This window comes from Gymnoscopelus braueri (assembly GCF_963280865.1).
Source record: "Gymnoscopelus braueri genome assembly, chromosome: 2".
NCBI classification, from domain to species: Eukaryota; Metazoa; Chordata; class Actinopteri; order Myctophiformes; family Myctophidae; genus Gymnoscopelus; species Gymnoscopelus braueri.
This window is the reverse complement of record NC_137604.1, coordinates 36,238,413-36,253,704: the sequence shown is the minus strand read 5'-3', so window position 1 is coordinate 36,253,704 and position 15,292 is coordinate 36,238,413. Positions and strand designations below refer to the sequence as shown.

At 39.5% G+C, this 15,292-nt stretch overlaps 1 protein-coding gene across 1 annotated transcript in view; it reads right to left on the bottom strand.

The window, feature by feature from the left end:
• Window positions 1–2,909: 2,909 nt before the first annotated feature.
• The window catches only part of LOC308095368 (polymeric immunoglobulin receptor-like), a gene marked incomplete at its 5' end in the record, with an annotated part of 30,611 nt that continues 18,228 nt past the window's right edge, over window positions 2,910–15,292 (bottom strand). Inside the window, 10 exons of the mRNA XM_080442420.1 lie at window positions 2,910–4,389; window positions 4,731–4,793; window positions 4,931–4,968; window positions 5,204–5,311; window positions 5,744–5,779; window positions 6,519–6,581; window positions 7,110–7,169; window positions 8,183–8,497; window positions 10,996–11,316; window positions 11,924–12,265. Coding sequence (XP_080298546.1) covers window positions 4,288–4,389; window positions 4,731–4,793; window positions 4,931–4,968; window positions 5,204–5,311; window positions 5,744–5,779; window positions 6,519–6,581; window positions 7,110–7,169; window positions 8,183–8,497; window positions 10,996–11,316; window positions 11,924–12,265 — 1,448 coding nt within the window. The 3' untranslated portion in view covers window positions 2,910–4,287. The remainder of the gene's footprint in view (window positions 4,390–4,730; window positions 4,794–4,930; window positions 4,969–5,203; window positions 5,312–5,743; window positions 5,780–6,518; window positions 6,582–7,109; window positions 7,170–8,182; window positions 8,498–10,995; window positions 11,317–11,923; window positions 12,266–15,292) is intronic.

The following is a 15,292-nucleotide window of genomic DNA, read 5'->3' as shown; positions in this document are numbered from 1 at the left end:
AACACAGTATTATCAAACGCAGAATTTAACTTCTGTGCCTCAGTAGAAGTTGTAGCAGCTAATGTTTAAGGTTCTAGAGCAGTGTGTGTGCTGATCACTGTACTAATGCAAATAGTACAGCATACATTTTAGTGTAAGAAAGACATTGGTAAGGACTTACATTTGTATTCATATTTGGTTAATTGGTAAGTTAGTTAGTAAGTAAGTAAGTAAGTAAGTAAGTAAGTATTGTAACTAAGTAAGGTAATTAGTTGGTTGGTTGGTTGGTTGGTTGGTTGGTTGGTTGGTTGGTTAGTTAGTTAGTTAGTTAGGGTTAGGGTTAGAAACTGGTGTCTCCTGGCTCTAATTTGACATAATCATTAAATTAAACAGCAGGATTGGATGAGTTTACTTTGTCATATCCAATTTACAGTACATTTCACCTCTTTGCAGGCTGGAAGGGAGGAGCATTGTAAGACTTGGTGACCAAGCCAGAGCATCCATGTCTCTGTTCCTGAACTCCAACTACACAGAGCCTTACCCAGAAGGCAAGGTCACCCTGCCGCTGGGCTCTGCCCTGCATGTAGGAGTGTCTGTAGAGGAGACAGAGACAGAGCGCTTTGTGGTCGTTCTGGACGACTGCTATGCCACTCACTCCTCAAACCCTGATGACCCCATGAGATACTTCCTTGTTCAGAATAAGTACGTAGTTGGTGAGATGAGATTACAGTCATATGTGATCAAGTGTGATTCTGTCTCCTTTAACTGTTTTTGAATGAATGCTCTTCCAGGTGTCCTAGCGACCGCCGTCAGGTGACAGTGGATGAGAGCGGATCGTCCCTCCAGGGTCGTTTCTCTGCTCTGCTCTTCCTGTTCCAGGGAGACTACAGAGATGTCTTCCTTCACTGCAGCCTCAACCTGTGTGACCAGATGACCTCCTCCTGCTCTCCCGTAAGCCTTTATAAGTCAATCTTTCTGAAGTGCACACACTACCTACAAATTCTGGGCAAATTAAGATGACATGATGCCTCCTCCAGATGAGAGATTTTGAAGAGCTGCTTAAATACTTATAATACCTATTTAACGTCTGCTGACTTGTAGGAAAACAATCTCATTTTCCACCATTACACTTTGATGATTGTAAATTAAATGTTCAACTTTTATGTAAGTCATTAGGCTATGTATTAGGGAAACATTGATTACATCGCATGTAAAGTTTGGGTTACAATGTACAGTATTTTTTAATATAATCCATAAGTTAATGCACATGAATAGGGTTACTTTGTTTGAAGTAGTTCAATGTACTGAACCTGTAACTTTATTTCTTTAGGCCTGTAATAAAAGAAAAGCCCGGTCTGCCCCTAAATCGTTTCTTCTCAAACCACTCACCATTGGACCAATCACCTGTGAGTATAGACTTTTTCTACAAAGTGATCGTTTCAAAGTCAACCAACCATGTTGACATAATGCTGTGGAGTGATTCAGCAACCCATAATTCTGAGGGGGCACAATTAGAGGGGGTGGGGGTAATGATGTAATTTTCTGCTGACATTTGCTGCTACCACATATCTTGGAAAATACCTAAATCCTGTCTGCTTCACCCCAAAAATGTCAAGGGTATAAATTCCCATACTGTACTAACACTTTATCCACAATTTAAATAAAGGACAGAAAAGTACAGATTAAAGAAATCTGCCAACATGGTAATAGCTGTATTTTCAAACACATTTTTCAAGATATTTACCATTGCATCTTAACATGGAAATATCAATGATAGTAGTAGTTCAAAGTAACAGCTCACCTACATACGGTTCAGACATCATAAGTCACTGCATGACCTACTAGCACCACCTTAACACATTAATAACATAACAATTTTGATGTAATTCTCTTTTTCTTATTTACAGTGTCATAGATGTTGGACGAACCCAGTTTTCGCAGAGTGCCTCCTCTCTGCACAAATATTCACTGTATTGCTCCATAGGCCACCATGTCTTCTCTAAATAAACTGAATATTGCGAAATAGTGTAATCATTCTCATACTGTTTTTATATTCTTTCTCTGGCGATGAATGACTATTACAGATTTGTAAAACCTGTAGCCTACAGTAGGCCTATGGACTAACCTTCCACACAAACCACCAACCTAGTGTCCAGTGGGCTCGAAGTGCAAAACACAATATTTCAACAAATCAGGAAACACAATAGTTCAGAAAACAGAGGGTAGAAGAAACTCATGTCTCTCTGTATAGAATGCTGACGATGGCTGTGTACGGAAACACATATGTTTGTGCAATTCTGTTCATTTGCACCATTCTGCTGCCCTTGCATTAAAGGCAATTATCTTCAATATTATCTGGAAGGGCCGGAAGTGTTTACTTCCACTTCTGCATTCAAATGCAAGACAACACACTTAGGTCTTGAGTCACCATTTAAATGTTAGCCCCGCTTCCGGGAGGAGCTTTTAGGACTCTTGTTTTACAAGTAGAAGCAGTTTTAATGTGTTCCAACATTACTGCTGGACCCTGAAACGATTAAAAGATAACTTTTTATACATGTCCACTTATTTAAAAATATATATTATTATTATTACTATTATGATTTGCCCTTAACTAGAAGGTGATTGGCCAAAGGGTCAGAGAACTGTTAATCTTCCTTAGAGTTTGAATGAAATTGGCAACCCATCTGAACATTTATTTTTTGTTTATTAAAGAGCTGGAGGTATTGAACAAGCACTCTAAACACTTAACTTTTCCCACAAAAAAAACATACTTTTTAAACAAAAGTTTGAATCACAGCTCAGAACGGATACTGTGGGTGCAGGTCAAACCTCCAATGTTACAACATTACCTTTATTGTACATAATCATGTCTTCACCAGTTGAATGTAAAATCCACATAAATGTAGATAGATAGATAGATAGATATATTTATTAAAGTGTCACTCCGTAACAGCAACACACATTGAAATACAAAATACACATACCAGAGTAAAAGAGTTGAGGACCACTCACAAGGAGTTGTGAGACACAAATAAACAAATAAAACATACATTATAGTACTATATAATAAAACAAAATACAAAAACAAAATAAAAAACAAATTATATACCGGAACTCATAAAAGACTGTTATTACTATTAAGAATGAGGTGGCAGGCTTTGTCACATTCGTTGACACAATATTTACCAGCTAAAATTACACACCGTTTATTTATATAATCAAAATCATTAAAATGTGCAACATACTTTGATAGGTGAAGAAATTATTCAGAGCGAATGTCTGCATAGAGGTCACAGTGTAAAAGAACTTGGGCTTCCGATTCAATAGAACCATCATTGCATAAAGTACAGTAACGTCTACGATGATGAGTTTAAGCAGTCAATGAGGACAGTTTTCCACTATTTTCTCATGGAATCACACCAGTAGGTAACATTGTTATTGCTTGTAAGATTCTAGATAATGCACCTTGACAATCCTGTTCAAGGATCATGTGATCAAGTGTCTTTTTGCTCTGGACGGCTCAAAAATGTAAGTTACAGTTGACATTTCTAAATAGTATACATACTGTATACCGTTATGAAAAAGTAAACAGCAGTACATTTGGTTAACATAACGAGCATCTATCTAAATGGCTTCAATAGTGATAAAGGAAATTAGGAGAAATAAGGATTACAAACAAGAGATGAAAAATTACAGAAATCCTACAAAGCTACAATTTAAAATAATCAAAAAGCGGTCCAGGTGTGCCACCCAAGGGGCTAACATCCAGCTTGTAAATTGAGGCTATAAGAGACAGTACATATGAATGGCCTGTAGTCTCGCTGTTTCACCCCTGCTGGTGTCAGAAGCAATTAGGCTCTATTCAAGTGGAACTTTACACTTGATTTTATTACCTTAATAAACATTGTCATAAATACTATATGCTTCCAGTCGTTAGTTTAAAGTCTTCTTTCAATCACCATGATATGCGTTTTGGTAAATTATGGTCCCATTGATTTTAAAATTGATGATAAAGAAGGGTATGCTGTAGGAGGGGCGTGGCTACCTTGTGATGATTTTGATTGACAAGCTACACAACCAATAGCATTAATCCCCACCCTCCGCTCTGGTCCCAACCAATAGCATTAATTTCCGAGTAAATTTTTCGGACCGGATATAGAAAGATGGCGGATTTGAAATCGCTGAAAATAGGCTTCATTTACGGTCTGTATAACCAGGGGTGTGACTATGTTTTTTTACGGTCTATGGTGCCACCAGAATAAGCTTAAATCCACTATTCTGCACAAGTCATCATATCTGTTTGGGTTTTTAGCATTCAGATGTCACTCGTGTGTTTTCGTAGATATCATCTTCACCTTGAAAGGTGTTAGTGCACGTCATATCTTGATTTGCGTACAAGTCCTCCTTGGGCTGCAAGAAAATATGAAAATGAAAATAAGCATAGACGTGGAAGCGACTAGAGATGCACAGGTCGTCTCTGTTACCACCCACAACCACCAGCATGTACTATATCACTGAAAAGATGTTAGGCCTACTGACCTGCATCTGGTACATCTAAACCAGATAAACATATGGCAAACTATGCTAATGTAACCAAAGGTTATGAAGTTTTTTCTTTATAAATTAGTTTTTTTTTATTACATATGAAATTTTAACTATATGTTACCACAAATGGACTGAAATAAACTAAACTAAACTAAACTAATACCTGCATTCATGCACAATTATTGAGAAAGTTACATTGTTCTGACCTGAGTCTGTTGAAGTTGCATGTTTGGAAGTTGTAGACCGCCAGGGGATTCGTGATACATATGCTGTGTTAAAGAACATTATGTATGTATGTTAAAAGTATCTATACCTGTAGTATTACAAATTTAAATAAATGCTACATTATGATGACAGTATTTTGATAACATATACTGTATAAGCCACACTAATCACTACATCATACCTCAGTTCTCTTGGATGTGTCAGGGTACACTGGAGCACCTGGAAAAACAGAGTGTTAGACCACAATGCAACAAGTGTGTGTGTGTGTGTGTGCGCGCGCGCGTGTGTGTGTGTGTGTGTGTGTGTGTGTGTGTGTGTGTGTGTGTGTGTGTGTGTGTGTGTGTGTGTGTGTGTGTGTGTGTGTGTGTGTGTGTGTGTGTGTGTGTGTGTGTGTGTGTGTGTGTGTGTGTGTGTGTGTGTGTGTGTGTGTGTGTGTGTGTGTAATAAAACATACCCTCATCCCTGTTACATTTCTTTTTGCATATAATGGCCAGGGCAAGTGCACCCAGAACAGCAACAGCAGCAGGAACAATGAATACCACATACTTAATGAGCAGACCATCTGGAAATAGATAATACAGTAGTTGGTTCACTTTCTATGTCACTGACAACAATTTAAACTAACATAAACAGAGGGTATAGACAAACTTTTAATATAAAATAAGTGCAACTAGAAAGTATTTGCTCAGTGCAGCACAGATCTCCACCATGGAGGCAACTTTTCCTTAAAGTGTGGTTCTATGCACATGCCACGTCCGCTTTTGGGAAAGACGGTTAATTTGAATTAAATGTTAAATGTTTAATAAATTCACTTCAATTGTGTTCTGAATGACTAAGTTGTAATAATAAAGTATTAATTTAGCATATAGTGTAGTCATGATTAAAAATCCTAAAATATATTGAAAATGGCCATGGGTGGGTGGCTATTGTACTATTGTGGCTGTCTATAGTCAAACACACTAATAATAATGACAAGTTTATAGACATACTGTACCTGTTGTGTACACAGCAGTAGTCTGTGGTAAGGAGACTGTTGGAGAACATACACATTGTGTCACGTTTTTAATTTGAAAATCTGTTGTTTTGAGCGAGCAGTCATGAGACAAAATATAAATTCGCTTTTAGCTCCTAATCACTGAACCCACTGTATTTGAATTCAAATTGACTAACATAAACAGAAGGTATAACTGAGAGACAAACTTTTAATATAAAATAAGTGCAACTAGAAAATATTTAATAATTCAAATTGGACAATTTAAATATTCAAATTGCCTGGGGGGGGGGGGGGGGGGGTGGTAACGTCCTGACTTGCGAGGCGTTGCTCTGATCCACACCCAACTAGGCACAAACACTGTTCAGGGGTCTGCCATGAGACCATCACACCAGGGGCCACATTGAACAACACAACTTACTGTGTCAGGGGCCCCTGAGGGCCACATGTTGTATAGCTTACTGCTGCCAGGGGCCACATTGTACAACCCAGCTTACTGCTGTCACTGGCCCCCAGGGGCCACACGTTGCTCTGATACCAAACCTGGCACAAACACTGTTCTGGCATGATAATAGTCACACCAGAAAACCTAAATTGCACACATACTGTATGGGGTGCTGCAGCAGTGTCTAAGACTTCAAATGGCCATAACTCAGTGACCATTATTCTGATCAGCGCAATATAGGACTGATCACGTGGATTAAGCTTTTCAGACTCATACCTGACAGGTGACTCGCACTAATAATAATGACTAGTACAGTTTATATACATTCTGTACCTGTTACAGGTGTCACAGAGACTTCATAGGAGGTTGGGTCCACAGTAGTAGTCTGTGGTAAGACTGTTGGAGAACATACACATTACGTCACGTTTTTAATTTGAAAACCTGTTGTTTTGGGCAAACACACAGTCATAAAAAATTAATTAGCTCTTAGCTCCCTAGGCCTTATCTGAACCCATTCAGTTATAATGTACATAGATTAATTTACATACAACTACATCCCACATACAAATTCTCTAAGGGTGGGTGGATGGTGGACGGTAGACATCGCAAACGTAACATCCTGACTTGCAAGGCACATCGTTGCTCTGATTCACGCCAAACTTGGCAAAAACACTGTTCAGGGGTCTGGCATGAGAATAGTCACACCAGAAAACCTAAATTGCACACATATGGGGTGCCACTGCAGTGTCTAAGACTTCAAATGGCCATAACTCAGTGACCATTGTTCTGATCAGCGCAATATAGGACTGATCACGTGGTCTGAAAATCTATAATATTCCTGGGTGGTAAAGCTTTTCAGACTCATACCTGACAGGTGACTCACACTAATAATAATGACTATTACAGTTTATACACTTTCTGTACCTGTTACAGGTGTCAAAGAGACTTCAGAGGTTGTGTCCACAGTAGTAGTCTGTGGTAAGACTGTTGGAGAACATACACATTATGTCATGTTTCTAATTTGAAAACCTGTTGTTTGGGGGCAAACACAGTCATAAAATATTTAAAATGTAAATTAGCTCTTAACTCCCTATGACTGAACCCATTCAGTTATAATGTACATAGATTAATTTACATACAACTACATCCCACATACAAATTGCCTAGAGGGTGGGTGGATGGTGGACGGTAGACATCGCAAATGTAGCATCCTGACTTGCAAGGCACACTGTTGCTCTGATTCACGCCAGACTTGGCACAAACGCTGTTCAGGGGTCTGGCTTGAGAATAGTCACATAAGGGGAGCTACTGCAGTGTCTAAGACTTCAAATGGCCATAACTCAGTGACCATTGCTCTGATCAGCACAATATAGGACTGATCATCTATATCCATTAGAGGTGTAACAATATAGTAACTGCATCGAAAAATCGATTTTCATTTTCAACAATCTACTATATCGATATGCAAACAGCAAAATATCGTAGCGTTTGACTTTGTATTGTATCGAATCGTTTTGCAATGCGAATAATCGTATCGAATCAATTTTATCTATACTAAGTACTTGTGTGTTGTATTTAGCAATTTTAAGAAGAAAAAAGAGAAAGAGGGATTTAATTACTTTTCCATCACATATCATTACACTTGGTTTATCCATAAATGTGTGTAATCTCTGTGTTCATGTCAAGGTGCAGGTTTGTCCATATGTGTTCAAATACCGTGTCCATATATTTGCCAGAGAATCACTGTGTTTACTTATTTATATCCATAATATAAAACAAAAACTTAAAAAACCTGCACTATCCACACGTTTCACACAATATATTTTTTGCTAAGTAGTTACTGTATCGATTTTAAATCACTGAATTGTATCGTATCGTATCGCCATGAATGAACCAATATCGTCCATGTATCTTATCGTCAACCATGTATCGTGATGCGTATCGTAGTTAAAATGTATTGTTACACCCCTAATATCTATATCTCTTCAGACTTATACCTGACAGGTGAATGTTGGTATAGTTGCCAGCGCTCCATCCCTTATCTGAACCACACCAGTATGTCCCAGCATCCTGTGCTCTCAGCGCTGTGATGGTGACCAGGAATTGGTTGGAATCAGAGTTGTTGTCTTGCAGTGACAACCTGAGGTCACGATGTGTCTTTTCGCTCGTCACAATATCCTCACAGCTGTGGCGGTGTTCGCCCTTACAGAAGAACTTGGCATTAAGCTTGTGTTTTGGTGGATAAGGACACTGTATATCTATTGGATGTCCCTCTGTTCCATTCAGCTCCACCGTCTTTACACAGCACCATTCTATAAAACAGAAGTTTTTATTATTATTATGAAAACTTGATATGGTGCTGACTTCCTTTCCTTATTTACGTTATAACAGGTATTATAACACAAGCAGTATGTCTAATGGATATCAGTTTACAGTTTACAGTTTACAGTTTAGGCGTTTAGCAGATGCTCTTAATCCAGAGCAATTTACAGTAAGCAAGGACACAAGATAATACATCATAATACATCATAATACACATAATACATCAAATGCATAAAAATAGTAATCTAATAATAAAGTAATACATAAGTAAACCAATAATCTAATAATAACTAATACATACGTAAACCAAGAACCTATCATCAGTCTACATTGAAACTATACCCGCTATAGGATGCCAGGTCAACAATGACCTGGCATCTGTCTACATAACATGCTATCTAAGTTACATTTTAGCCTTTGCATAATCCTGCAAGGTCGTCAAGGCTAGGGCAAGTGCTACGAGCTGAGGTGGAGTCTGATGAGGTGAGTCTTCAGATTATGGTAGAAGATTGGGAGTGAGTCTACAGTTCTAATTGCAACGGGGAGTTTATTCCATAGTTTGGGAGCCAGAAGGAAGAAGAGTCTGGGACGTGTGGAGCGTTGTCTCGGATGTTTTAGCGAAGCTTCTGATAGCTTCCCTGTGTTAGCTGATCTGAGAGAGCGGGAGGGGTTGTAGGGTTGGATCAGGCTTTGAAGATACGGGGGTGCCATACCTTTGTTTGCTGTTTAGGCCAACGTCAGTGTTTTGTACTCTGTGCGGGCAGTAACTGGGAGCCAATGGAGGGAGTGGAGAAGGGGGGTGACAAGTGAAAATTTTGGCTGGTTGAAGACCAAGTGTGCTGCTGCTTTCTGGATCATTTGGAGAGGCTTAAGTGCACATGCCCGGGAGGCCAGTAAGGAGAGAATTACAATAGTCAAGTTTTGATATGACTGATGCCTGGATAAGGAGCTGGGCTGACTCCTGGGTGAGGAAGGGTGTAATCCTTCATATCTCTGCTGTCCAGCGCAAACCTGCTAACTCCAAAGCGCTCATTGTTCAGGAAATGAAAAAACTAAATAGTCAGGAAATGAAGAAAACCGTATATTTTTAAAACAAAGCATTTTTTAAATATTACAATAACTTCTGCAAAGAGTCGGAGTTTCAGTAGAAGTAGCGCGACAGAAATGCTTTATGTGGTCCTACTCCTCGCTCACTGCGCAACGTGCTCTACTCATGCTGTGAAAAGGCAGCACTGGAGAGGAGAGGGGGGGAGTTGTTTGTTTTTGACGGACAGTTTGAGTTGGGGAGTTGGGGAGTTGGGAGTTTTCGTCAGAGGCGCTTTTTAATACTTTTCATAGGTTAATTATTTTTATTTTTTTACACAGACGTAAAGGGTGTTCAAAAGCATTGATTTATGAAAAAAAAGAAGCTGAAAATGGAGTTAGCTGGTTCGTCCTGGACACATAGAGTGTGAACCTACAAGATCGACTGACCGCTGTGATGTCATATCATCGATAGTGTATACGGTAATGGTAATCAATTAAAATCAAAACAATTTAAAGCTTCAGACATGTTTCTTTGCATGTTTCAACTTTTCCTTATTGTGTGTAAACATGAGTGTGTCGACATTATCTGGGCCTATGGTGTTCCTGAGAAGATCGTGCAGGCATTGGCGGCAAGCTATAGTTGGATTCAAGCCAACGTTCTGACCCATGATACCGTGAGTTTGAGATACTCGCCTGCATCCTACACGGCGATACACTGACCCCCAACCTGTTTATTGTGTCGATGGACCATGCCCTAAGACTCACAATCAGAGGCAGGGAGGAGGCATTGGGTTTCACGTTGGTTTCAAGGAAGAGTCGGCGAGTACATCCCATCCCATCACAATCACAGACTGACTATGCAGATGATATTGCCCTAGTCTCAGACATAGCAGAGAAAGGAAGGGAAATAGGCCTATACTGATGATAGTAGAAATGGTCTGGAGGGCAAGAAGATCAGCCTCAAGCTCCGTGCCAAAAAAACAGTAATGGCATTCAACACGGAGGACAGAACCATCGATTTTGCACCAAATATCTTGGTGCAGGATCTGAAGGTCCAGGCACTTGCCTGGAATGCGTTGTATGGGATGAGGAGAGTGTGGAAATCTGAGATGGGAAACAACATCAAGAGACGACTGTTCGTGTCTACAATAGAATGAGTACTGCTGTACGAGGCCCGAGACATGAACGCTGACAGTACAGCAGGAAAAAGCCCTGGATGGCGTCTACACAGGAATGCTACGAATGGCACTTGATGTCACATTGGAGGACCACATCAGAAACGTGGACCCCTCCTATGGGTCACGGACAAGGTCAGAGGGAGAGGGAATAGCCTGACGGGGTACTGTGTCAGGCATCCACTGCAAGCCCACTGATACTGTGGGAGCCAACCGAAGGCACAGCTAGAAGGGGAAGGTGCTAATGAAGCACTGTCATATGGCTCAGGCTATGACTGCCCTCTCACCTTTGACCTCCAGCTGAAGAGCAGAGAAGTGATCCAAGCTTGTGTTGCTGTGGAAACCACAGAGGTACCTCCCATTGTCCTCATGGCTCAAACTGGTCACGTTCACTGTGAACTCTCCTGCTGCTCTGTCATCATTCAGAGTGAGTCGTTCCTGTCTGTTGCGGTCAGAAGTCACCAGTGCATTCTGCCAACAGGTTGAGGACTGATTTCCTCTGCAGAAATACTTCAAGCTGAGCTGGTGCTTGGCTGTGTAGGGACATCTGATGGATATAGGACTTTCCACATAACCCTGGACTGTGGTCACGTGGTCACAGCACCTGTCTGTTGAAGCAAACAACATGCATCAGAAAGGTCCACAAGTACAGGTGCCACGCACAGAATTGCCATGAGAAGAAAAAGATCAAGTGATTTGGGGGGGGGGGGGGGGGAAGATAACAAGACGTCAGTTTGGACAAGAGCTTTTTTTTAAAAATAAAAGTATCGATAAAAGCATCCAATTTATTTTTCATGTTTGATCAGTTGAGGCCCATAAATCTGCATATGTCCATACACATAGTCACATTGTTAAATTATTTACCACATTGTTACTCAGTGTTGCAACATTCAACTCGACTCTCCCCAGTGCCCACACCCTTCACTAATATGCATTGTAATTATAGAAAAACTGACAGTAAAGGGGAAGTGTGTTTCAGGGAAATATGTTTGAAAGAGACAGATAAAGAAAGAGAAAGAGAGAGAAATACATGAGTAGAATTATAATGCACAGCTGAAGCTTCTAAAGCTGACATAATTGTACAAATGTTTTATATTTTTTGGCCATGATGAGGCGTGGATTAAAACCCAATTAAATAAATATATTTCTATATTGTAGCCAATAACAATGGGAAAATACTATAAGTCTGTCAAACAACTTAGACAACATATTTACCTGGTACCACTTCCACCTGTACATCATGATAGAGGTCTTTCCCGTTCTTGCTCACTCCACACCAGTATTGTCCTGCATCGCTCAGCTGAAGGCCAGTGATGGTGACTACTCTGTTTTTAGTAATAGAGTATCTGCCCACCTTAATTACTTCAGTCTCAGTAGGCCAGTCAATTTGGGTCTCAATAAGAACATCAGCATCGCCACAGCCTCCTTTACACAAGTAGTACTGGTAATTAGACCCATAGCCCGTTTGGTAGGGGCAGGGAATTTGAACTTCACTCCCTTGGTATCCGGCCACACGAATCACTTCTGCTGCACTTCTGCTGCACAACAACACAGCAGCTGTAGGGAGAGGACAGACATGCCATCAGAATATGGGTCTTTCTTTCATCAAAAACATGTTTCACAAAACGATTAAATATAATATTATGTTTCAAAATATACAATATTTAGGATGGGGTGTTAATTTTTTTCCCAGATGCTGTTATCCCCAACACTACTATTTTATCCCCAACATGTCTAGGTCTGCTTTACTGACATCACTGATGGCAGAGAATAAACATGAAACCAGTAGGGCAATTTGCCCAGAATATTCAAGAATTCAATAATAATTTATGAATATTTCAATGAAACCTTGTTTGGATTTTCTTTTGGTGTGTGCTCAAAGGAAACAAAACAATACAACGCACACACTAAAGGGACACAGTTAAGTTAATGACCTGAACTGGGTACCCACTGTCTCAGGAGATATGCTGTTACAGGACAAAAAGTGCATTGGATGAGAGGGGTCCCTGATTATTTTCAGACCGATCCTTAAGATTAAAAAGTTATAAATATCCTGAGTCCATGGCCTCTTGGGTCTGAGACTGCCTCAGGGCTCCCCACCCACACTCTTGCTATGTGGCCTTAGTAACACTGAATTTGATTTCTTGTATTTACTTTGGATTATTATTTTGTCACTTTTTTGTCCATTCAAACACAAAAATATTGTTTCTTCAGTGATTGTTTGCGGTGGTTGAGGTGCTATGTAGCACCGCTGCTGTACAAAGAACCTGTTCAACTGCTGTATGGTTCTTTAACGGTTCTCTACTGGTTCTTCAGCTTAGTTTAGGCACCTCTAATGATTCTATATATGGTGCTACAGTACATATCACCTTTAAGACATGTCCAAGCCAAAGAACCCTTTTAGTGCTGTTTAGCACCATTTTTGTTTTGTGTGAGATATGATCTACTATTGATCTAACAATTGATTTTGATGAAACAAAGTTGATGATAAAATCCGAGAGCACCTATAACTTAGTGATACTTCTTTCTTTTTTTAAATCTTTTTTTGTCATCAGTTCCCTCCCATAGAGTGAACAAAAGCAAGTAGCGTCAAGCCTGTGCTGTACAATACTGTGGTTTGCAACAGATCGGGCAACAGATTATCATGCTGAGGCCTTTTAGGGGCCGTGTCCATTGAGGCTTTTCCCCCGGCTGAAAACGCCAACGCTCGCCTAAAACTTTCCAAACGCCGAGTCGAAAATATTTCAGCTGAAGGTTCAAGGAATATGTCTGCATGTAATCATTTCTAATCTAATGGAATCTTTGGCTAGTTAGCTAAAGTACAAGGGTTGTCTATAAAATGATCTGAGAATGTATCTGTTATAGGCTAGATCTAAAGGCTATACGAGGATGGCATAACAGGAAATGCTTAACTTATACATAGTGAAGGCTGTAATGTGCATAATGTGTGTATGAAAATAAGTTGTTTTATTGTAACAGCAATTCTCGTCATTCAGTGTTCTTCAACTATGTATGACCCAAAGGGGTGGTTTCCTGCCCACAGCAACCTTATTTTTAACTCTACAGCAACACTAATAGCACCTAGCTGGAAGGGGAACAAGGTATATGTCTCTGTTTAATGGTTTTGTTGCACTGTTTTCATGGTCTTATTGTTATCGAAGTGATCTTATCGTTGGCTTTTATTGTCTGAGGGTTTTGCTATGGTTGGTACCTTTTTCATGTATTTTTCTAATAAGATGTTTTATGTAAGTTAGTTTTGTGATGGGTTTTATGGGAAAATGTATTGTGCCATTTGAGATTTGCTGACATTTATGGATTATTGTATTGATTTATGTTATGTATTTATGTTTTCTTTATAGTTTCTACGTTTGAGTACTGAATTAAATAATCAAACTCATCAGTCAAGTCTTCACCCTTTAACGGCCAGCCGGGACTGCTACAGGTGTCTATGCAAAAATGCATCATTGTAAAAGTAGTTCCCAGTCATACTTCTCTCTTTTTGTCTGCAGTTCCTCCTATAGTGGGGAAAAAGCAAGTAGTATCAAAATATGAGCCTGTTTCATAAGCCTGTGCAGCCTATGGTTTGAAAAACAAACCATCATGCCAGGGCCCTTTAGCTTGTATTTATTTGGCAGGCTGACTGATCGGCTGATTGATGTGTTTTCACTTCTTTAGTATTTTTATTTCGCAATTACACACTGTATGTGGGCTGATTTTTGTTTCCAGTCCGCACTAAATGGGTCTTAGTTGGCCCAATTTTCTAGAGGGCCGTCCTGACCTTTGGGCTGCCTCCCTGTGCCTGGGCCCAGCATGACCATTCATATGACCAGCTCTGTAAATATCACAGATGCTAGGCAAATCTTTACCAATCATATTTGATACTATCTTACTACTTATAAGCTCCTTAGTTTTCATCGGCTGATGAGTTTCCATACCACACTGTGATAAAGAATTTTCAAACACTGCAGCTCTGTAAAATGCACATATTTTTGGGTATTTCTGCCTTTTTTCCGGATAGTATAGTGGAGAGTGACAGGAAACAAGGAGAGAGACCGGGAGTGACACGCAGCAAAGGTCGTCAGGCTCGGGAATCACCTGCGACTCACTGCATCCCATCCATGGACTTAAGTCTTAATATAGTCTTAATATATATCAATAAAATATATTAAGTCCATGGATGGGCCAGACCAGATATCGGTACCATTTGAGTGGGCAAAAGCTAAACTATTAAATTGCTTATATATACTGTAGGGCCAATACAAGCAAATTAATATATGATAGCCTTTAGTAGCTTTTCATATGTATTGGACATTTTGTTATTTCCCCTATTGGCCTATTCATTCTTTCCCAAAAAGCTCAAGGTTTTATTGTATTTTTTATTTTCATTGATTGTGATTGGACTTCCAGTAATGACTAATGGCTTTAGTAGAGTTTACTTAAAATAACATTTATTCATTATAAATAATATAAGATTTTTATTTTATTTTATTATTGTTTTCACCAAAAACTTAAATAAATGAAAAAATGAATTGAAAAAACATGGTCCTGTAGTTAATATGTAGGCCTACTGATTATCGTCTTCAT